This window comes from Corythoichthys intestinalis, chromosome 6 (assembly GCF_030265065.1).
Source record: "Corythoichthys intestinalis isolate RoL2023-P3 chromosome 6, ASM3026506v1, whole genome shotgun sequence".
Classification (NCBI taxonomy): Eukaryota; Metazoa; Chordata; class Actinopteri; order Syngnathiformes; family Syngnathidae; genus Corythoichthys; species Corythoichthys intestinalis.
Genome location: NC_080400.1, coordinates 17,249,765 through 17,275,486, shown reverse-complemented (window position 1 = coordinate 17,275,486; position 25,722 = coordinate 17,249,765). Strand labels below are relative to the sequence as shown.

General features: G+C 40.5%; 1 protein-coding gene across 4 annotated transcripts in view; it reads right to left on the bottom strand.

Moving 5' to 3' along the window:
- LOC130917241 (tumor necrosis factor alpha-induced protein 2-like) overlaps positions 1-25,722 on the bottom strand; it is a 119,386-nt gene that overhangs the window by 62,303 nt on the left and 31,361 nt on the right. For all 4 annotated transcript variants that reach the window (XR_009063437.1, XM_057838448.1, XM_057838447.1 and 1 more), the window contains exons 2-3: positions 13,049-13,516; positions 3,308-3,546 (exon numbers count right to left, since the gene is read on the bottom strand). Coding sequence is in view for 3 of the 4 variants with exons in the window: in XM_057838447.1 (XP_057694430.1) it covers positions 3,308-3,546; positions 13,049-13,516 (707 nt within the window). In the remaining variant the exon portion in view is untranslated. The remainder of the gene's footprint in view (positions 1-3,307; positions 3,547-13,048; positions 13,517-25,722) is intronic.

Genomic DNA, 25,722 nt, shown 5'->3' with positions numbered 1-25,722 from the left:
AAGCACAAATCCACGTTCGCTGGATAGAGGAGAGGTCTCACTCCCAATGATTTTTGTTTGTTTGTTTGTTTGTTTAGATGAATCCTTTCCACAACAATATTTACACTTAAAACTAACTTATACATTTTTAACTAACTTATTAACTTTTATGATTTTTTTATGTTTTTTAACACATAGGCATGACATCATGTAGACTAGAGGTGACACAGTGGCTGAAAATGGCGAAACTTCACTTGAGCTTTTCCACCCTAAAAAAAAGTCATGCAGTAGAATTTTTAAAAAATTTATTCAGAAGTGTTTTTACTTTTTTTATAGAAATTATTTTGTTCTTGCTCTAATCTTGAGCAACTTGAGCTGTGGCTGTGGGTATAGTCTATAAGTTTTATTTATTTTAATTTTATTTAAAATATTTTGTTGTTTTTTTAATTGATAGTTTATTTCAACAATATATTCATGTTCCAATTTGCAACTATGTTATGAAAAATGAAAAAAAAAAAATCCTGTTCAATGGAAAATTAAAAAAAAAAATTTTTTAACCCATACATCTCAAAATAACATTTTGGAGCTATAATTGCAATACTGTGATACTGTGATACTGTGAAACAGCGGTATTTTTGCCCACGGTTATCGTACCGACAAAATCTCATACCGGCACATGCCTACTTCAGGCACTTTAGTTTCTTTCCCTACTGAGCAGCGGATGCCGCTGAGCCCCTCCGCCGTCACAAAGCACTCACAGATGGACACAATTTACGCTTCCCCTCACTGAGAGACCAGCATCTGCCACTGGACGAGAAGAATATCCAGAAGACAAGTAGAACAAGAACACTGGTAAAAGAAGAATATCTAGAAGATCCCCAGGAGAAATGAAAGCTAGCAACAAACACGAGTAAATCATCTACAGTTTCAGAGAAGTTCCACAAGGAAAACACCTAGAACACCGTGTCAAACTCATCTTTGTCACGAGCCACATTTATAGTAAAGGTTTCCTTCGGGGGGCTGAAAAGGACTGCGCCGTTTAATCAACTCATCGATGATGAATAGCTTAACAAATGAATTAACTACAGTGGGGCAAACAAGTATTTAGTCAACCACCAATCATGAAGTTATCCTACTTGAAAAGATTAGAGAGGCCTGTAATTGTCAACATGGGTAAACCTCAACCATGAGAGACAGAATGTGGGAAAAAAAACAGAAAATCACATTGTTTGATTTTTAAAGAATTTATTTCCAAATTAGAGTGGAAAATAAGTATTTGGTCACCTACAAACAAGCAAGACTTCTGGCTGTCAAAGAGGTCTAACTTCTTCTAACGAGGTCTGACGAGGCTCTACTCGTTACATGTATTGATGGCACCTGTTTTAGCTCATTATCGGTATAAAAGACTCCTATCCACAACCTCAGTCAGTCACACTCCAAACTCCACTATGGCCAAGGCCAAAGAGCTGTTGAAGGACACCAGAGACAAAATTGTAAACATGCAACAGGCAGGGAAGACTGAATCTGCAATAGGTAAAACGCTTGGTGTAAAGAAATCAACTGTGGAAGCAATTATTAGAAAATGGAAGACATCCAAGATCACTGATAATCTCCCTCGATCATGGGCTCCATGCAAAATCTCACCCCGTGGCGTCAAACAACAAGAACAAGAACGGTGAGCAAAAATGCCAGAACCACACGGGGAGACCTAGTGAATGACCTACAGAGAGCTGGGACCACAGTGACAAAGTAACAGTATCAGTAACACAATGTGCCGCCAGGGACTCAAATCCTGCACTGCCAGACGTGACCCCCTGCTGAAGAAAGTACACGTCCAGGCACGTCTGCGGTTCGCTAGAGAGCATTTGGATGATACAGACGAGGACTGGGAGAATGTGTTATGGTCAGATGAAACCAAAATAGAACTTTTTGGTAGAAACACAGGTTCGTGTGTTTGGAGGAGAAAGAATACTGAATTGCATCCGAAGAACACCATACCCACTGTGAAGCTTGGGGGTGGAAACATCATGCTTTGGGGCTGTTTTTCTGCAAAGGGACAAGGACGACTGATCCGTGTAAAGGAAAGAATGAATGGGGCCATGTATCTAGAGATTTTGAGTGAAAATCTCCTACCATCAGCAAGGGCATTGAAGATGAGACATAGCTGGGTCTTTCGGCCTGACAAAGATCCCAAACACACAGCTAGGGCCACAAAGGAGTGACTTCGTTAGAAGCATTTCAAGGTCCTGGAGTGGCCTAGCCAGTCTCCAGATCTCAACCTCATAGAAAATCTGTGGAGGGAGTTGAAGGTCCGTGTTGCCCAACGACAGCCCCAAAACATCACTGCTCTAGAGGAGATCTGCATGGAGGAATGGGCCAAAAAAACAGCAACAGTGTGTGAAAAGCTTGTGAAGAGTTACATAAAACGTTTGGCCTCCGTTATTGCCTACAAAGGGTACATAACAAAGTATTGAGATGAACTTTTGGTATTGACCAAAAACTTATTTTCCTCCATGATTTGCAAATAAATTCTTTAAAAATCAAACAATGTGATTTTCTGTTTTTTTTTTTTTCTCACATTCTGTCTCTCATGGTTGAGGTTTACCCATGTTGACAATTACAGGCCTCTCTAATATTTTCAAGTGGGAGAACTTGCACAATCAGTGGTTGACTAAATACTTATTTGCCCCACTGTACAACAATTTGGCAAAGGGAAGATGACAAGAAATTATTCTTTTAATCTGCCGTTTAGCCGCTGCTTGTTATTATAGCGCTCTAAACTCCCCAACAGGAGGATGACTTTGGCAAGGTCATGGTTTCATCTGATTTAGAATTCAGCCCATTGAGCAGGAATTATTCAGAACAAGGAAAATACGACGAAGAGAGCCGCAAAATGTCATTGTTTCAATCCCTCTCCTCCAACTCCAACTACTCTCTACTGGATATTCTTTTTATCTCAGTATGTTTCCCTAATTGCTAAATAAATGGTATGGTCATGACAAATAACATTCTTGTGCTAAATGGAATATGAAATATTAAAAATGCATTTATTCAATATGACACGGCAAAATTACTCCATAATTGGACTATAAATTTTTTTTCCGCCATAAACATGAAGTCGACGTACAAGATTGACATCCGTGGAACGCGGGGCACATAAAATGATGTGGGGGACAAATTCAGACAACTTTGATCGAGAACATTCCCAGAATCAACAACCACAAGCATATTCAGAGTAGTAACAAACTCTAGGAGTACATCAACTTTGCTCTCATGAAAAAAATGAGGACATCTCAAAACATCTCCTTAGAAATATAGAGAATCTTACCGGAGAGCGGCTCCCTGGGCTTGACCTCCACCTCTGGCTCCTTGCACACCAGCTGCTCCTCGGGAGCCTGCGAGGAGGAGTCGGCCCCGAGCTCACGCTTGGCCTTGCCCAGCCCGACCATTTTCATGAAGGACAGACGGCGGCTGGAAGAGTCGCACTCGCTGTCACAACAGTTGGAGTCACCGTTGGCCATAGACTCTTTGCGGAAGCTTAGCGTGTCGCGGTACTTGCCCGCGAACCTGCAGCGGGACCAAAGAGTTCACAGTTACTATTACTCTTGCAAACTTGATCACAACATATTTCAAACTTAGACCTTTCCCTGTATAATAGGGGTCAATCTTGAACTACAGTGCCTTGCAAAAGTATTCGGCCCCCTTGAATCTTGCAACCTTTCGCCACATTTCAGGCTTCAAACATAAAGATATGAAATTAAATTTTTTTGTCAAGAATCAACAACAAGTGGGACACAATTGTAAAGTGGAACAACATTCATTGGATAATTTAAACTTTTTTAACAAATAAAAAACTGAAAAGTGGGGTGTGCAATATTATTCGGCCCCTTTACTTTCAGTGCAGCAAACTCACTCCAGAAGTTCAGTGAGGATCTCTGAATGATCCAATGTTGTCCTAAATGACCGATGATGATAAATAGAATCAACCTGTGTGTAAATAAGTCTCCGTATAAATGCACCTGCTCTGTGATAGTCTCAGGGTTCTGTTTAAAGTGCAGAGAGCATTATGAAAACCAAGGAACACACCAGGCAGGTCCGAGATACTGTTGTGGAGAAGTTTAAAGCCGGATTTGGATACAAAAAGATTTCCCAAGCTTTAAACATCTCAAGGAGCACTGTGCAAGCCATCATATTGAAATGGAAGGAGCATCAGACCACTGGAAATCTACCAAGACCCGGCCGTCCTTCCAAACTTTCTTCTCAAACAAGGAGAAAACTGATCAGAGATGCAGCCAAGAGGCCCATGATCACTCTGGATGAACTGCAGAGATCTACAGCTGAGGTGGGAGAGTCTGTCCATAGGACAACAATCAGTCGTACACTGCACAAATCTGGCCTTTATGGAAGAGTGGCAAGAAGAAAGCCATTTCTCAAAGATATCCATAAAAAGTCTCATTTAAAGTTTACCACAAGCCACCTGGGAGACACACCAAACATGTGGAAGAAGGTGCTCTGGTCAGATGAAACCAAAATTGAACTTTTTGGCCACAATGCAAAACGATATGTTTGGCGTAAAAGCAACACAGCTCATCACCCTGAACACACCATCCCCACTGTCAAACATGGTGGTGGCAGCATCATGGTTTGGGCCTGCTTTTCTTCAGCAGGGACAGGGAAGATGGTTAAAATTGACGGTAAGATGGATGGAGCCGAATACAGGAACATTCTGGAAGAAAACCTGTTGGTATCTGCACACTGGGACGGAGATTTATCTTCCAACAGGACAATGATCCAAAACATAAAGCCAAATCTACAATGGAATGGTTAAAAAATAAACGTATCCAGGTGTTAGAATGGCCAAGTCAAAGTCCAGACCTGAATCCAATCGAGAATCTGTGGAAAGAGCTGAAGACTGCTGTTCACAAACACTCTCCATCCAACCTCACTGAGCTCGAGCTGTTTTGCAAGGAAGAATGGGCAAGAATGTCAGTCTCTCGATGTGCAAAACTGATAGAAACATACCCCAAGCGACTTGCAGCTGTAATTGGAGCAAAAGGTGGCGCTACAAAGTATTAACACAAGGGGGCCGAATAATATTGCACGCCCCACTTTTCAGTTTTTTATTTGTTAAAAAAGTTTACATTATCCAATAAATTTTGTTCCACTTCACGATTGTGTCCCACTTGTTGTTGATTCTTGACAAAAAATTAAAATTTTATATCTTTATGTTTGAAGCCTGAAATGTGGCGAAAGGTTGCAAGGTTCAAGGGGGGTGAATACTTTTGCAAGGCACTGTAAGTATTCTGAAAAAGTTTTCATAGTTTCTGCTACTTCCTCATCAGTATTAGCTAATAAACTATCAAAGTCTTGATTAGCTCAGCTGACAGATCAATGGTAGCACTTATCAGGCTATATGATTTTATTTGATGTTTATTTAACCCCTTCAGGCCTAAGCATGCTGCTAAAGGACATGATGCGTTTGCGTCTCTAAACCAATAAATACACGTACTATTGCCACTTCTGGTAGATGATTGGATGAAACATTACCCATCGAAATCAAATCATGTGGTTGGGCACGCCCTCGTTAATATTTTTGGCTCTTTGAAAATGGCTGACCAAACACAACTTCAAAAAGGATAACCATACTTGTCAACCCGAGGCCGTTGGCAATCTTACAAATAGTGACGTATGCCCTTACAAATTGATGACTAATCTTACAGCCATTTATATAGCGTGCGGTAACACTTTATAATAATTATCCGTTTTAATAGTTAATAGATCATTAGTAAACTGTTGATAAATGATTTATTGTTGATTTGTGAAGTATTTGTTAACAGTTTGTTAAGCATTTACAGGGTGCTCTTAACCTGAAACACAGTTTGTGTAGAAACGTTTCAAGTTTTTTGCGTTTAACGTTTGGCATTAATCTTTTCAGGTTAAGAAATGCCGTTCACTTCAACATAAAGTGTATATAGTTTTAATAAGATCCATCAACTAGCATGGGCATTTAGAATGGGGTCAACCATATTGGAACACCCTGTCAGTGCTTAACAAACTCTTAACAAATACTTCACAAATCACCAATAAATCATTTATCAACAGTTTACTAATGATCTATTAACTAGTAAAACGGATAGTTATTATCAAGTGTTACCTAGCGTGCAATATGAAACAAAAATAAAACTCAATCATTAAAATAATATGAACTTATTGGTAATATTGTCACATTAAACCTGGTGCAATCAAAGAACAATCAATATCTTCAGCTACATCATGATTACTAAAATTTAGCAGTGACTTGTTATGATTGTATGTAGCACTTTTGGCAATTTCTATCAAGTCTTTCGATGGCTGCACTTCATGGTACTTCAGCTTGCAATTCAGTTTGACTTGAAGGTAGTTCGTTACTGTGTCCAATTATAAACTAGGCCTGCAAGCAGGACTGAACAGGCCCTCGAACTTTGGCGCAACTTGGACGTCACGTAAAGTCGGACGGCACGCAGGTCGGAGTGGTGGCAGAGAACCCCCTCTAATCATCTAATGAGAACTTAACATGCTTTAAACTCGCCCTTTTTTTTGAGATGAGAAATTGTTTTGAGTTTTTGAGCATGCAATGGCCACAAATTCTGCTGCCACTGTTGGTGCAAATGACCACTTCTGGACTCTTTGGGGTAAGACTCTCACCAAGCACGGGAAGTTTGGTGCAGATATCATGTATTTCTGCCAAGTTATGACTGTTCAAAATGTGTGGATAGACAAAATGGTGACAGTCTTTATCACTTTCCTGTTGGACCCTTCTGCTTCAACCAAACCTCAATAATTTTCATTTGGCATCTGAACACATGTCTTAAGGCTCCCCTTATGGCAAGGCAAGGCAAGGCAAATTTATTTATATAGCACAATTCAACACGAGGCAATTCAAAGTGCTTTACATCACATGAAGATCATAAAATTCACATTTAAATCAATACAACATAAAAACCAAGACAAAAGATCGCACTTAATCACAGAATAAAAATAAATACAAATAAAACAAAAATAAAAAATAAAACAAAAACTATTACTCCTAATAATAATTGAAATCAGCAATGGAGATAAGCACATGAGGAATAGAAAGCAGGTAGATTGAAATATATAGACAGTTATGGATATGCAGTGCTAAACAAAAGCGTTTTTAGCCCTGATTTAAAAGAGCTAACAGTTTGAGCATACTTCAGAGGTTCGGGTAACTTGTTCCAGAGGTGAGGAGCATAATAACTAAATGCTGCCTCACCCTGCTTGATTCTTGTTCTAGGAATATGCAGGAGACCGGTTCCAGACGACCTTAGGGGTCTGGATGTCTCATAGGAATCTAACAAGTCAAGCATGTATTTTGGTCCAAGGCCATTAAGTGTTTTGTAGACGAGCAGTAGTATTTTATAGTCTATCCTTTGACTCACTGGAAGCCAGTGTAGCGATTTCAAAACCGGTGTAATGTGGTCCAGCTTCCTTGTATTTGTGAGGACTCTGGCTGCAGCATTCTGTACTAGCTGCAGCTTCCTGACTGATTTTTTATCAAGACCTGTAAATATACCGTTGCAATAGTCCAATCTGCTGAAAATGAATGCATGCATAAGTTTTTCCATGTCTTGTTGTGTCAGAAGCCCCTTAATTCTGGTTATATTTTTTAGGTGGTAATAAGCGGATTTAGTGACGGACTTTAGATGGCTATCAAATTTTAGGTCTGAGTCAATAATTACGCCCAGGTTTCTGACTTGATTTGTAGCTGTAAGTGACATTGTTCTAAGTTGCCTACTTATCTTTGACCTTTCCTTTTTTGGCCCAAAAATGATCACCTCTGTCTTCTCCACATTTAACTGGAGAAAATTCTGGCACATCCATTCATTGATTTGATGAATGCATTTACTCAGGGAGACTAAGGGACTATAATCATGTGGGGACACAGAAATGTACAGTTGTGTGTCATCTGCATAGGCGTGATAGGGGATGTCATACTGTTCCATTATCTGAGCTAACGGAAGCATATAGATGTTAAATAAATAAGCAGGTTATGCAGGTTTGAGGTCGATTGATTTTTTTTTCCCCTTAGCGGAGGAGTGTGTCCCATAAAAAAGGCATTTCCTGTTCCCACAAGAGGCGCCAGGCAAAATTGGTAATATTTCAATCCAGTCCTGTTCAGGCTGGGATACCTCACACACATGCCAGATATAAAATAGATTGAACGTTGTATTATTAGTCATTTTCCGAATTTAATGTTTTGCCGAAAAAATGGACGACTTTGGCACCCCGCCCAGGTCAGGCCAGTAAATAAAAACACACCATTTTGATAACTTAAGATTTCATATGCCTCATGAACAGTCTCGCCAATTCTGAGGATGATCAAACAAATTCCCTAGGCGTCAAGGTCTCAAATGTGCACCCTGTAAATCATGGGGCCGGAATGTGGGGGCCAAATGTGGAGGTGGGCCGTATCCAGCCTGCCTCCACATTTGGTCCGGCCCCCTAAACAATTTTTTTCCCCCCTCTCAATACTGTTATTTATTTCCTGTTTTTTTTCCCGTGAAGAACCCAGAGAGGGTTATTTGGTTATTATCTATTTAATTGTTAGCGTTATTGTTACATTATATTATAACTATTTTTATTTTCTTTTGTTCCGTGAAGAATCCAGAAAGGGTTATTTCATTGTGGCTTTCAGAAAAACAATACATTTTTAAATTAAGGCACTCCTGCAATCGTCACACTTTTTCTGTTACAAACTGACCCGGCCCCTCATCAGAGAAGAGAAAAGTTATGTGGCCCTCACAGGAAAATGTTTGGGGACCCCTGCTGTGAATCAATAAAAATTTCACATTCAATCCAAAATACCCGATTTCCTGTTGGGTTTGGAATTTGCGTGCAAGAGACTTTTTGGAGCAGTTTTGCACAACAAATGACCCCTACCAGGCCCTTCAGAGTATGACTCTCAACAAGCACGGGAAGTTTGGCACAGATATGTTGTATATCTGCCGAGTTATGACTGTTCAAAGTCTTTTGCGAGACAAATTGTTGATGGTCATTTTCACTTTCCTGTTTGGACCCCTCCGCTTCAACGAAACCTCAATATTTTTCATCAGGCACCTGAACACATGTCTTGAGGCTCCGCTGATGCACGTTTGAGGTCAACAGATTTTTTTCCCTGGGGGAGGAGCCTGTCTCGTAAAGAAGAGCATTTCCTGTTCCCACTCGGGGGCGCCAGGGGTGTTCAGGCTGGGATAGCTCATATACATGCTAGATATGAAAAAGATTCGCACGCCTGGTGCTCGGGCCCTAATTAAAAAGGTCAATTCATAAAATTAACTTACCGATGAAATTATTGAGTCAGGAAACATTTCTTTTGCTAACTCTGAGAAGTGATCAACAAAGTTGCAGGCAAATTGTATATAGACAAACGTAACAGTTGCAGATCATGTTCATTTTTTCTCTCAGGCGAAAAAGCTAGCTCTTTAGTTAGCTGTCATTGCCGTGATTGGTGATTAAGAGGGCAAGCTTACCTATACAATTTTTGGGGTTTTTAATTGTCTCATTCCAATCACATGCATAACAGTGTTGCATGAAATAAAGTTAGGCATTCAGTCAAAGCTTATTGATATATGAAAAATGGACAGAAAATGAGTTTGTTCCAACTATTTTTTGGAAAAGTGATGATTTCGAGTCCCGCTCATTGGGTGATTTAATACTTTCTCATGCTGCCACAATTAATCGATTAACTCGAGTTATTTGTTTTGAAAAAATATTAAAATTGAATTTTGCCGCTTCGAGAATTCGTTTAATTATGGTGGCGTTGTAATGGTTTGTTTTGAAAGTGTTTGAGATTTAGTTTTATTGATTTTGGTTGGATACACTGCCCTCTAGTGGCAACAGTGAATATGACAGAACTCATTTCACATGGCTGAGTCCAGCTGCTCCCTGTTAAGCTAAGTTTTTGTTTTGGCTCATTTAATGCATTCGTAGTTTATACGCATATTTTTTATTTTTTATATTTATGTTTTTTGTGTGAATATGTGTTTAAACTATTTATTAAGAGCATTGTAAAAAAATAAATAAATAAATAAGAAGTTAGCATTTCATAGCATTTAAGCTAGCGGACTTTTGGTATGTGAGTTAGCCAATGGTTCTTTTGTTGTACTTACAGTGTATCACAAAAGTGAGTACACCCCTCGCATTTCTACAGATATTTAAGTATATCTTTTCATGGGACAACACTGACAAAATGACACTTTGAAACAATGAAAAGTAGTCTGTGTGCAGCTTATATAATAGAGTTAATTTATTTTCCCCTCAAAATAACTCAAAATATAGCCACTAATATCTAAACCGCTGGCAACAAAAGTGAGTACACCCCATAGAATCAACGTACATCCCTAAATGTCCAAATTGAGTACTGCTTGTCATTTTCCCTCCAAAATGTCATGTGACTCGTTACGGGACTGCTGTCAGCATTGCTGCAGAGATTGAAGAGGTGGGGGGGGGGCAGCCTGTTAGTGCTCTGACCATACGCCGCGCTCTACATCAAATTGGTGTGCATGGCTGTCACCCCAGGAGGAAGCCTCTTCTGAAGACGGTACACAAGAAAGCCCGCAAACAGTTTGATGAAGACATGTCAACAAAGCACATGGGTTATTGGAACCATGTCCTATGGTCTGATGAGACGGGCGGACTTTCTTGTGTACCGTCTTCAGAAGAGGCTTCCTCCTGGGGTGACAGCCATGCACACTAATTTGATGTAGAGTGTGGCATATGGTCTGAGCACTAACAGACTGACCCCCCCCACCTCTTCAATCTCTGCAGCAATGCTGACAGCAGTCCCGTATATATATATATATTTATATATATATATATATATATATATATATATATATATAAAAGTTGTAAAGGAATAAAACTGCAACAAAACTGCAACAAAAATGAATAAAATGGACAAAAAATATATTTTTATAATGGGTCAAAATTATTTTTCGAACAGATCATGTGACTAGCACCTTAGACGGTCATTTACTTTGCATATAATTTGGAAAAAAAATGGGGGGGGATTTTTATTTTTCAAATTATTTTTTTTTGATTGAAGCAACTTTTTGGGGGGATTGAATGATTTAGACATAAATGTCCTACCTATAATATGGCCCAAACACAAAAAGGATTGCTTCAATAGAATGAAACTGTTTAAATGAAAAATTAAGTGATCAAATGAAAAATTTTCAATCTCAAAAATTATTTTTTTTTCGCATTCAAAAACATTTTCTATGGTTGAAATTTTTCTTTTTTTTTTTTTTTGATTGAAGTGATTTTTCTTTATGAAAATATATATTTTTTGAAGCAACTTATTTTTTTGATTGAATAATAAAGACAAAAACTTCCTAGCCAAAATGCAGCCCAAACACAAATCAACATTACTTCAATCAAAAAAGTTGGTTCAATCCCCCCAAAAAGAAATTCAATCAAAGAAAAATAGCTTTCACATGCATTCTTTTTAACTTTATTTTTTTTATTCTTTAAATTCAAATTTATTTTTGCACTCAAACATATATATATATTTTTTTTTATTGAAGCAACTTTTTTTGGATTGAATAATAAAGACACAAATCTACCTCCATATGGCTCCGCCCAGGGGATACAATTTTTACTGGGGTAACTACATTGGCACAACACCAGCGGACGTACCATATTCAATGGTTGACGATCTCGGTGAAAAGTATTGCCTAAGCAGCCTGATTTAGAATTCCCCTCAAGAATGATGGGAAACAAATAACGCTCATTGTCAACTAATTAGGGCTGCAGCTATCGAATATGTTAGTAATCGAGTAATCGACTGAAAATTCTATCAATTAATCGAGTAATCGGATAAAACAAATATATTTTTAGGTGAAGAGCAATTATAAATATACATGAGAAAACAAGACATTTCATCTAATCTTGAACCATTTTCAGCCAATCAATGTCTTTATTTTCTATGTATATTGTTGAAAACAGCCAACAAGACTAATTCACTGCTTTCACTCAAAAAACTTTTAGATCTTATATATATATCTTACCTAAAAATGCCGTTACGCTTGATTACACACATCACTTAAAAGTTAGGTTTTTTTCCCACGTGTTTCAATTGAATTTCTATTTGTGTCAAGCCGTTTTTAAGTTCTAGTTAAGTTTTAAGTTAGTCTAAACTGTAAGTCCTGATAGGATTTTGAGTTTTTGCAGTGTTCAAAATAAATGTACGATACAGGCTGTATTGGAGCACATTAGGGACCAGTGCTACTTGGTGTTTTATCCAGCAGTGACGACTGAGCTAAAATTGATAGTCAGCATTATTAAGTTTTTATTTTACACCCTCATCACTCCACAATGCTATGTTATGTTAAAGCCTGTATGTAAGACACGTTAGCCACGCATCAACAGTGGTCATAATTAATAGAAACCTAGCCCTCCGTTACGTGAGCTAGTAGTGACAGTAACGTTAATCTTATTTATTAGCGCTTAGCGCTCTTTATTAGCGCTATACTGCTTTAAGATGGCGGCTGTTTACTAACGCTGCCCACACGCGGCCTAGTCTGTCATTGCGCATCTAGTTCAACATACATGTGATCTCTATGAGACGCATCAGACGCTACCTGCTACCAACGTAGCATCGTGCGGGCTAGTATTTAGCAACGTCGGCGTCGTTTGTAGCAGCTGTCGGCTGCAGTAAGTTTTTTTTTTTTTTTCCCCCCCTTCTTCCTCTCCGCACGTGACATCAGCGCGTTGTCCCACATTAAAAGTAGTCCGAGCAAAACATGATGCTTAGCACTGTCAAAATAAACGATTACTCGAGGTGAATAAAATTACTCGGATCAGTTTTTAAACTCGAGTTACTCGAGTGTTCGTTTCAGCTCTACAACTAATTATTATAAATATTCTTGTAAATTAATTTTATTGCTAACACTGCGTTTCGCGGTCATCAACATATTGTGTCCCTTCTGCCCCAAAAGTCAAACTCCACCTATGGCGAGGTGTACTAATTTTTGTGATACACTGTATTTGTATGCAGATTTTATTATACCTAAGCAGACTTCCTTCTGAGCTCCTTCGACCTCTTTTCTTCTTGTCCGCGGGGGACGGCGTTCCCTGCGGCGAGGGCGTCCCTCCGTTCTTGCCTCGTCCCGACAACCTCATATTCTTCCCCAGCTTGCCCAAACTCTTGAGGGGCGACTTGATGAAGGAGCCCTTCCCTGAGCCGCCTCGTTCCCCTTTGGCCTTCTTGCCCTCGTCGGCCTCGTTGTCGTCCTCCCCGTCCTCGAAGGGGTTACGTTCACCAGGGACATCGCCGTCCAAGAAGGAGCCGGCTGGCGACCAAGAGCGGTCGCCGCGGCCGCCGTCCTCATCGTCGTCGAAGGGGTTGTGGTGGCGCGGGTTGATTTGGAGGCTCATCCTGCGAATGAACAGGGCGTTGTCCAAAGTGGGGCCGCCCTTCAGGCGCATCGGAAGGTTCTTGAGGATTGGCATGATGGAGCTGCGTGCGGGGGGGAACCTACAACACAAGAAAAAGGTGCTCAATAACATGAACATCTGGCAAGAGGTTAGGTAATTTTGTTCACAAGAAGTATAGCTCGGTAGTGCTGGGCATAATACTTGTGTTGAGTTGTTGGGGCCACGGTTTGTTAAAGGGATCCCAGATCTTAAAGACATGTAATTCTTAAAAGAAAAATGTTAGTATGAGTTATAATAATTTGATATTAAAACCCCGCTTAATGTTTTCGTTTTTATAAAATTTGTACAATTATTTTAACTGATAGGTCGCCATTCTGGTTGACGTCGCAATGCGGTGACGTCACATGGCCCGCTGCCGAACTTCCAGCGTGTCACTCGTTAGCTTCTCAAACATGTCGTCGGTTCTGCCCTTCCAATTTGAACCAGAGCGGAAAAGTGAAGAGCAGGACAGCCCTGTCGGTCGTTCACAAGACGAGCAGCAAAGGCAAAATGCAGAGCAGTGGCCTATACTACGAACCGAGTTCAACCTCCCCAGAAGTAATCCAGTTTACCATCGGGTAACCGGAGTTGACAAAACCTGGTTGTCTAGTTTGTGGTCAATCGGTACTACGACGCTGATTATGAGGTTGATTAGTCGAACCTGTGTCAACCCAGAGTTACTGCGCGTTCACATAAAAGGGGGCGGTGACCAGAGTCAAACACTACTTGTGACGATGTCACGGGCACCTTACTTCACGGAGGAGGAATGCGCGATGATCATGCGGAATTATGAGGAATTAAAATCCACCCTCACCGCGAAATCCAACACCGCTTCGGCGAGTAGAGCGCAACGGGTCTGTTGACAGCGAATTTACAGATCGTGTGATTTGTGAATGCGTCAATATGCCAGTTTACTTATGTCCATGAAAAGAAATAAAGCCTGCTGTCAGGACAATAAAATAAGATTTGGTACATTAACAGTAAGAAATAATTGTCACGCATCACCACACGAAACAGGATGATTGTATGTTTAGTCCCCTTGACTGTACGAATACATATGTTTTTTTTTTAGTTTGGGCCTAAAAAATCCAGCCCGACTCGACCCGAGTCCGATCAATAAACTTGATTTGCAGGCCCGAGCCCGACAACCCCCCCCCCCCCCCCCCAAAAAAAAATTATGTTATATTTGTGAGGACTCAGGAGAAGAAGGAAATGCGGGGATGCCATGCGTTGTTGCGTAAATAAAAGCCCGTCTTTTGTAACGATTTTTCACAGTTAAACAAGACTGTAAGATGCATATTCAATAAACATGTATATCTTTTATATTTGTGCGTCTGTCCTATCAGTGGATTTGACATTTAATTTAATCTCCTCGAGTTGGCAGAAAAAAACGCAAGTTTTCTCAATGTTTAAATAGTCTACATATTTCTATGATTATTATAAATGCATCAATTTGAAGCGTTTCCATACCCCACTCCGTATCGCACGGCATACAGTGTTCTTACGCAGATATTCAGCATCACCGATGGAATACATATATTGTCCCTGGCGAAAGAGCACACGGACAGGCACACGCAATCTGCGCGGTTGTGAGGGCCTGACTCGGCGGGTTACATTAGTGACATCTGCCTAGATCAGTTGGCACAGGTAAAGAATTCCCTCAGCTGAAAATCTTTATCTTTCATGGAGAACATCTTCCGGGTACGCCAGCGGATTCTGGCGGTCCCGAAATACCCGTGCCCTCCGGAGAGAGCCCCTCACAATCCGCGCGCCAATGTCGTATGGGTCGTCCAAGTCCGCGGAGGAGTGCTGTTTAAATAGAGCGTGGTTAATTGGAATCCTGATGTTAAGCAAGATCTAACTCTGACACGACCAGGTTTGGCGTGTGGCGTGTGTTGCCATGGCAACACTTCTCGGTTCCAACATATCCACCTTTCGTAGTCTCGCTTAGCCGCGAACTTACGTCGCACGTGATAAAGTTACTCTCGAAGTTACCCTGCTAAGCCAGAAAACCGGCTTCGTAGTATAGGCCACAGGAAATACAGTTGGGCAAATAAATATTTAGTCAACCACCAATTGTGCAAGTCCTCCTACTTGAAAAGATTAGAGAGGCCTGTAATTGTCAACATAGGTAAACCTCAACCATGAGAGAGAGAGAATGTGGAAAAAAAACAAACAGAAAATCACATTGTTTGATTTTTAAATAATTTATTTTCAAATTAGAGTGGAAAATAAGTATTTGGTCACCAACAAAAAAAAAACTACATTTCAGGCTGTCAAAGAGGTCTTCTCACGAGGTCTAACAAGACTCCACTCGTTACCTGTATTAATGGCACCTGTTTTAACTCATTATCAGTATAAAAGACACCTGTCCACAATCTCAGTCAGTCTCACCCACAAACTCCACTATGGCCAAGACCAAAGAGCTGTCAAAGGACACCAGAGACAAAATTGTAGAGCTGCACCAGGATGGGAAGACTGAATCTGCAATAGGTACATCGCTTGGTGTAAGAAAATCAACTGTGGGACCAATTATTAGAAAATGGAAGACATACAAGACCACTGATAATCTCCCTCGATCTGGGGCTCCATGCAAGACTTCACGTGGCGTCAAAATGATAAGAACGGTGAGCAAAAATCCCAGAACCATACGGGGGGACCTAGTGAATGACCTACAGAGAGCTGGGACTACAGTATCAAAGGCTACTATCAGTAACACAATGCGCCGCCAGGGACTCAAATCCTGCACTGCCAGACGTGTCACCCTGCTGAAGATTGTACACGTCCAGGCCCGTCTGCGGTTCGCTAGAGAGCATTTGGATGAACCCAGAGAGGAGTGGGAGAATGTGTTATGGTCGGATAAAACCAAAATAGAACTTTTTGGTAGAAACACAGGTTCTCGTGTTTGGAGGAGAAAGAATACTGAATTGCAACCGAAGAACACCATACCCACTGTGAAGCATGGGGTCGGAAACATCCTGCTTTGAGGCTGTTTTTCTGCAGAGGGACCAGGATGATTGATCAGAGTCAAGGAAAGAATGAATGGGGCCATGTATCGAGAGATTTTGAGTGAAAATCTCCTTCCATCAGCAAGGGCATTGAAGATGAGACGTAGCTGGGACTTTCAGCATGACAATGATCGCAAAAACACAGCCAGGGCAACAAAGGAGTGGCTTCGTAAGAAGCATTTCAAGGTCCAGGAGTGGCCGAGCCAGTCTCCAGATCTCAACCCCATAGAAAATCTGTGGAGGGAGTTGAAGGTCCGTGTTGCCCAACGACAGCCCCAAAACATCACTGGTCTAGAGGAGACCTGCATGTAGGAATGGGCCAAAATACCAGGAACAGTGTGTGAAAAGCTTGCGAAGAGTTACAGAAAACATTTGGCCTCCGTTATTGCCAACAAAGGGTACAGAACAATGTATTGAGATGAACGTTTTGTATTGAGCAAATACTTATTTTCCACCATGATTTGCAAATAAATTCTTTAAAAATCGAACAATGTGATTTTCTGGGTTTTTTTCACATTCTGTCTCTCATGGCTGAGGTTTACCCATGTTGACAATTAGTAGTTGACTAAATAACTATTTGCCCCACTGTATGTTTATGATGTAAAGGATAACATCGAGAGTCCAACCAAATATAAAAAAGGGCTTTTTTCACCGCCACAACAGTTTTGTGAGCATAATTTTGTAAGGGTGCAAAATTTGACAGAACACCGGTCCCTAAAAAAAGGCCCAAATCACACCAGTCCGTGGTGCAAAAAAGGTTGGGGACCCCTGCTCTAAACTGTTATATGAATGTGTTCATGTGTGTAGATTCTTTACAAAAAAGAAATGAAACAACTTTACTATCTAACAATAACTCAAGTGCTAATATGCTTCTCCAAAAGACAATACAAAACGAACCCTTAAGACACTGTTTAGCGTAATCGCAAACCTGCTCTAATCACTTCACATTACACACGAACAAGGACCCAAACGGGACTGCTCATTGCCGCCGGCAAAAATCGATTATCAAATTATTTGGCAACTGATTTATTAATCAATTTAATGGATTAGTTGTTACAGCCTTATGAAAACACCATGTTACCGCTCCGTTCATTAACTTACCTTTCCGTTTGACCCTCCCCTTGCCCAACCATGCCCACTTCACGCCCACAAACTGGCCTCTTTAGAGGCCCGGGTCTGGGCGCCGTCGCCCCCTAGCATCCCCATCAGTTCCGCCCCTGAAATAGGCCAACCCTACATACAGGCATGCCTAACATTTGAGTGTCTTCACATTGTTATAAAATTTGGACGATATTATTTCATTCCATGTCATCTGTGTAAATATGATTGAATTTTGTACTTCAGTTCGATTTTGGGGATGGGGGGGGGTTGCAAATCGAAGTCGCAGTATCAGCCAGAAAAATCGTGATTAGGGTTTTTTTCTTTCCGTAGATGTACGTATGAGTCTCATGCACGCCAATCGTACAGTGATATGAAAAAGTATCTGAACCTTTTGGAATTCCTCACATTTCTGCATCAAATCTGCATCAAATGTGATCTGATCTTTGTCAAAATCACACAGCTGAAAAAACTCTGCTTTAACTAAAACCACCCAAACACTTATAAGTTTTCATATTTTAATGAGAATACTAAGCAAACAATGACAGAAGGGGGAAAATAAGTAAGTGAATTGTCGCATTTAATATTTTGTGCTCCATTGGTAGCAATAACTTCAACCAGACGCTTCCTGTAGCTGCAGATCAGTCTGCCACATCCATCTGGACTAATCTCTGCCCGTTGTTCTCTACAAAACTGCTGTAGTTCAGATTCTTGGAATGTCTGGCAAGAATCGGTTTTTCATGCCACAGCGTCTCAATGGGGTTCAAGTCTGGACTTTGACTTGGCCACTCCAGAACCTGTACTTTGTTCTTCTGAAACCATTCTGAAGTTGATTTACTCCTGTGTTTTGGATCATTGTCTTGTTGCAGCACCTGTCCTCTTTTTAGCTTCAACTGTCTAACAGACAGCCTCAGGTTTTCCTGCAAAATATCCTGATAAACTTTTGAAATCTTTCTTCGAGTAATGATTGCAAGTTGTCCAGGCCCTGAGGCAGCAAAACAGCCCCTAATCACAATTCCCACCACCATGCTTCACGGTGGGGATGAGGTGTTGATGTTGGTGAGCTGTTCCATTTTTCCTCCACACATGGCGTTGTGAGTTACTCACAAACCAATTCAACTTTGGTGTCATCAGTCCACAAAATATTTTGCCAAAACTTCTGTGGATTGTCCAAGTGCCTTTTTGCAAACATTAAACGAGCAATAATTTTTTTTGTTTGTTTTTTTTTTGACAGCAGTGGCTTTCTCCGTGGAGTCCTGGCATGGACACCATTATTGGTCATAGTTTAACATATACTGTAGTTGAGGAGTACATAGAGTGTGCCAGTGATTTCTGTAAGTCTTTAGCAGACACTCAAGGGTTCTTTTTTTATCTCTCTGAGTATTCTGCACTGAACTCTTGGCATCATCTTTGGTGAACAGCCACTCCTTGGGAGAGACGCAACAGTGCCAAACTCTATTTGTAGACAACTTCTCTGACTGTCGATTGATGACCATCCATACTTTTAGAGGTGGTTTTGCATCCTTTCCCAGCTTCATACAAATCAACAATCCTTGATCGCATGTCTTCAGACAGCTCCTTTGACCGAGCCACAATGCTTCTCATCAAGACATTTCTTACCAGGTGTGTATTTTATAGTGGGCAGGACAGCTTTAAACCACTCATCTGTGGTTGGGCATATACCTTACTTAAATTGTTGGTAAAAATTGGTTTCAATTGGTCTTTAAGTCTCCTCAGGGAGAGGGTTCATTTATTTATTCATCCCCCTTTTGTAATTGCTTGCATGCTATCCTCATTAAAATATGAAAACCTCTCAATGTTTGGGTGGTTTTAGTTAAAGCAGACACTGTTCTAACATCTGTGTGATTTTGACAAAGATCAGATCACATTTGGTGTGTTGATTGATTTGGTAATTTTATGCAGAAATGTGAGAAATTCAAAAAGGTTCAGATAATTTTTTATAATACTGTATACAATGTGTTTGAGTGTGCTACATAGTACATATGTGCGTGGGGGCGTACAGGTGCGGATGTTGTTGTCATGTAGTTAGTTTCCAGCCTCACTACCGCCAGAAATAGACACACTGATGTGTCAATGCGGAGCGGGAAGCGATTGTGTGGCGCGGCTTCCCTAAATACCCAGCAGCCTCGGCGGCAAGCCAGGAAACGCACGGCCGGGCAGCGAGCTGTTTTCTTCAAGAGGGTCGCAGGGCATCGCGGAAGCGCGGCGACACAAACAATGAAGCGGAAAGGACAGCGATAGTGTGAAGGACATCAACAGACAGCGGGGCGGAGGAAGGGGGCGCCACTGAGACACGGAGGGTGGCAAATGGTGAATATGTGTTAACACTATCAGGGAGAGTGGTCATCTATTTAAACGTTTTAATTAGCTCAACCCATTCAGACCTGAGCATGCTGCTGAAGGACATGACGTGCATTCACGTCTCTAAACCAATAAACACACTGAATTTAGTTGCTATTGCCACTTCTGGGAAATGATTGGACGAAACTTTACCCATTGAACTCAAATCATGAGGTTTCGCCCTATTTGCCATTTTTGGCTCTTTGAAAATGGCTTAGACAAAACGCAACTTCAAAAAGAAAAGCCTAAGCGCTCATTAAAAGCACATTAACATTAAAAATAACAATAAAAGCATGATATAACCCTACCAAAAATTTGCAGTTTGTTCTGGTGTTTGAGTAGAGTAAAAATCAGCGAAGTATTTGTTTTTGCCCAGCAGAAAAAATCCCGGTCTGAAGGGGACCTCTATCGCCGTCAAAGGCAGTCAAAGAATAAAGCCAAGTGAGGGCACAAGATATTTATAAAACAGAAAATTTTTTTTTAATGAAATTCATATCGAAAGGGTTACAGTTATTTGAATTTGTCTATTCTTATTCATTGTATCAATTTATTACAATTTTTAATTTTTTTATTTTTATTTTCATCTTATTTAAGTAATTTATTTCATTTTATTGAGAATTTCTTTTGCTCATGGCTTATTAAAATCGCCTTTGTTTTCATTTTTATTTATTTATTACAATTCATAGAATGGATTTTTCCTTAAATGGATCCTTCAATGCAGTAATTCATTTAATTAAATGCATTTTTTAGTGCTCATTGCAAAATACGGATTGAAACTGATTGATTGGACATCTAGTGCCTGACACCAGTTTCCTAGATTGACACCAAACTAGTTGGACATGGCCATCACAACAGGACGCATCAAAAAGTCTCAATACCATTCTGATTTGACGTCACCATTTTAGGCTAATTGCTTGCTTTTAATGAACAGTTCGATTGATTGGATGCAGTGTGATTATCGTCAACGATGACGATAAAGAAAGTATTAATTAATTAATTAATAATTTTTTCATGATGACATTGTGACAATTCTGAAGCAAAAACGTCTTGGGAGACTAAAACACAACTAGGGCTTTGCTATGCGGAGATACAGATCTTAGCCCCGCCCAGGTTGGTTTGGGAACAATTCGGGGACATCAACAGGTCACTTCCTGTTGATTTGGGACATTTGGGGGGCGTGTCCTGCTCATATAAGGTCATTTGGGGACACTTGGGGGGCATGTCCTGGTCATATCAGGGCATTTGAGGGGCGTGTCCTGGTCATATCAGGTGAATTGAGGACATTTGGGGGGCGTGTCCTGGTCATATCAGGTCATTTGGGGGACAAGTCCTAGTCATATCAGGTCATTTGGGGGGCGTGTCCTGGTTATATCAGGTCATTTGGGGAGATTTGGGGGCGTCCTGATCATATCAGGTCATTTGGGGGCGTGTCCTGGTCATATCAGGTCATTTGGGGACACTTGGGGAGCATGTCCTGGTCATATCAGAGCATTTGACGGGCGTGTCCTGGTCATATCCGGTGAATTGGGGACATTTGGGGGGCATGTCCTGGTCATATCAGAGCATTTGACGGGCGTGTCCTGGTCATATCCGGTGAATTGGGGACATTTGGGGGGCATGTCCTGGTCATATCAGGTCATTTGGTGACATTTGGGGGACAAGTCCTGGTCATATCAGATCATTTGGGGGGCGTGTCCTGGTCATATCAGATCTTAAGTATAACACCATTTACCATTTGGGGACATTTGGGGGCGTGTCCTGGTCATATGAAGTCATTTGGGGGGCGTGTCCTGGTCATATCCGGTCATTTGGGGACATTTGAGGGGCGTGTCCTGGTCATATCAGGGCATTTGAGGGGCGTGTCCTGGTCATATCCGGTGATTTGGGACATTTGGGAGGCGTGTCCTGGTCATATCAGGTCATTTGGGGGACAAGTCCTAGTCATATCAGGTCATTTGGGGGCGTGTCCTGTCATATCAGGTCATTTGGGGACATTTGGGGGCGTGTCCTGGTCATACCGGTCATTTGGGGGGGTGTCCTGGTCATATCAGGTCATTTGGTGACATTTGGGGGAGAAGTCCTGGTCATATCAGATCATTGGGGGGCGTGTCCTGGTCATATCAGGTCATTTGGGGACATTTGGGGGCGTGTCCTGGTCATATCAAGTCATTTGGGGGGGCGTGTCCTGGTCATATCCGGTCATTTGGGGACATTTGAGGGGCGTGTCCTGGTCATATCAGGTCATTTGTGGACATTTGGGGGGCGTGTCCTGGTCATATCAGGTCATTTGTGGACATTTGGGGGGCGTGTCCTGGTCATATCAGGTCATTTGTGGACTTTTGGGGAGGTGTCCTAGTCATTTGGGGACATTTGGGGGGCGTGTCCTCGTCGTATCAGGTCATTTGGGGACAATTGAGGGCGTGTCCTGGTCATATCAGGTCATTTGAGGAAATTTGGGGGACGTGTCGTGGTCATATCAGGTCATTTGGGGGGCGTGTCCTCGTCATAAAGGTCTGTGCTGAGTTATCATCACATGCTAAATGTAACTCGCAGCGTTAGCATTGTGTTCACATTCACTTTAGCATTAGGCTGATGCTAATGGCATGAGTCCTTTCAAACTCCTGGGCATTTTTTTTACAAATACTTCATGGCGTCCAGAAAGGTGTAATTAATTGAAAATAATGTACCGTTTTCCTGCTGAGTGTGTGTTATCACCAAGTTGGCATTGTCCTTGTAGATGCTACATGTGTGCTCTTCTGTCAATGTTCATTTGAAATTGTTGGAAAACTTTATTCATTTTTGGATTAAAACTTTTGAATTTTACAGATGAAAACATTTTGGGTGAACGACGACTAAAACTATACAAATTACTCTGAGTTTCCGTCAACAAATACTAGACGGAGACAAACAAATTTTGAACTGACTAAAATATGACAAAGACTACTTGAGTTTTATCGTCCAAAAAACTAAGACGACAATTAAAAGGGCTGCCAAAAACAACACTGCGATTTGGACGTGAAATCAATATGTCCATCACAAAAAAAAACTTTGGACAATTTGACATAGGCTGCTTATGTTTAAATCCAACATGAAGCCATTAGGACAAGAGGTTGCCACATTCACGACAACATAAACAGGAAAGCGGGAAGAGAAGACGATAGCCAATCAGAGGCCGCCTATACCTCTGCCTTGACCAGCGCAGTGTGCTGCATATATGTGAGCCTGTGTTTGTCTGTGACTAATGGTGGTGCAGATAAGCCATCCATGTCAAAGGAAGCAGACGGGAACACACAACAGACATAAATAATTCAAACGCACTTCCAGTCAACTTTATCATCACTTCCTCTTCAGCGCTCATCTGTTATTTGGGCATCAATCACCAAACGTGGTGTGGCCGTGTGAAAGTGACCATTCAGTACAAGGGAAATGACGGTGACGACCGCCTTCTAGGACTGTTATCTCATAGCTGAAACAAAGAGAATATAAAATAAAGCGAATTTTGAAAATGAACCCGAAATGTCAGCTTGAACTCCTTGATGCCTAAATTTACTTTTAACAAATATAGGTCAAAATGTATTGGAGGAATACATACGTACATGAAAATGACAAAAAGAACTAAATATAGAATATAACTTAAAAATTGGATAATCCTAAATTTGGGGGGAAAAAAATAAAAGAAAAATAATAGAGGAAAATATAGAAAATTAAAAATAAAATGTAGATAGTAAAAAAATAATTTAAAAAAATAAATAAATAAACACAAGATACAAAAATACAAAAATACAATTAAAAAAAAAAAATTAATGAAAAGGATGAATTGACTAATTGCTTTATAATTTAATACCAAAATATTTTTCAAAATTTTTAATTTGTATTGTTAGGTTTTCTCATAATTGCTGTACTTTGTAATTAAAATGTTTCATGTACAGTACTTACTGTACATACACGAAAATGATAAAAAGAACAAAATATAGAACTAATAAACCTTAAAAATTAATTAATTCATCCTAAATTGGGGGGGGGGGGGTTAAAAGAAAAATAATAGAGGAAAATATAGAAAATTAAAAATATAGTCAAAAAACACTTCAAAGTAAAAAAAAAATTAAAACAAAGAAAATTAAAACAAGTAATACTCAAAAGTTTTTTTTTCTTCAAATAAAAAATATGAATTTATGAATTAAGTCAATTAACCCTTTTGAATTCTGTCCTACTTGAATACTTTTGAAAAAAAAAAATTAGTATTGGTTTTATTAAAGGGTTTGCTAATAATTGCTGTACTTTCTAATTAAAATTTCTACATATTTTACATAAATACTATTTTTATGTACTTACAGTGGGGCAAATAAGCATTTAGTCAACCACTAATTGTGCAAGTTCTCCCACTTGAAAATATTAGAGAGGCCTGTAATTGTCAACTTGGGTAAACCAAGAGAGACAGAATGTGGAAAACCCCCCAGAAAATCACATTGTTTGATTTTTAAAGAATTTATTTGCAAATCATGGTGGAAAATAAGTATTTGGTCAATCCCAAAAGTTCATCTCAATACTTTGTTATGTACCCTTTGTTGGCGATAACGGAAGCCAAACGTTTTCTCTAACTCTTCACAAGCTTCTCACACACTGTTGCTGGTATTTTGGCCCATTCCTCCATTCAGATCTCCTCCAGAGCAGTGATGTTTTGGGGCTGCCCTTGGGCAACACAGACTATCAACTCCCTCCACAGATTTTCTATGGGGTTGAGATCTGGAGACTGGCTAGGCCACTCCAGGACCTTGAAATGCTTCTTACGAAGCCACTCCTTTGTTGCCCTGGCTGTGTGTTTGGGATCATTGTCATGCTGAAAGACCCAGCCACGTCTCATCTTCAATGCCCTTGCTGATGGAAGGAGATTTTCACTTAAAATCTCTCGATACATGGCCCCATTCATTCTTTCTTTTACACATATCAGTCGTCCTGGTCCTTTTGCAGAAAAACAGCCCCATACCATGATGTTTCTAACCCCATGCTTCACAGTGGGTATGGTGTTCTTCGGATGCAATTCAGTATTCTTTCTCCTCCAAACACGAGAACCTGTGTTTCTACCAAAAATTATTACCATTTTGGTTTCATCTGACCATAACACATTCTCCCAGTCCTCTTCTGGATCATCCAAATGCTCTCTAGCGAACCGCTGACGGGCCTGGACGTATATTTTCTTCAGCAGGGGGACACGTCTGGCAGTGCAGGATTTGAGTCCCTGGCGGCGCTTTGTGTTACTGATAGTAACCTTTGTTACTGTGGTGCCAGCTCTCTGTAGGTCATTCACTAGGTCCCCCCGTGTGGTTCTGGGATTTTTGCTCACCTTTCTTGTTATCATTTTGACGCCACGGGGTGAGATCTTGCATGGAGCCCCAGATCGAGGGAGATTATCAGTGGTCTTGTATGTCTTCCGTTTTCTAACAATTGCTCCCACAGTTGTTTTCTTTATACCAAGCGTTTTACCTATTGCAGATTCAGTCTTCCCATTCTGGTGCAGGTCTACAATTTTGTCTCTGGTGTTCTTCGACAGCTCTTTGGTCTTGGCCATTGTGGAGTTTGGAGTGTAACTGACTGAGTTGTGGACAGGTGTCTTTTGTACCGATAATGATTTAAAACAGGTGCCATCAATACAGGTAACGAATGGAGCCTTGTTAGAAGAAGTTAGACCTCTTTGACAGCCAGAAATCTTGCTTGTTTGTAGGTGACCAAATACTTATTTTCCACTCTAATTTTGGAATTAAATTCTTTAAAAATCAAACAATGTGATTTTCTGGGTTTTTTT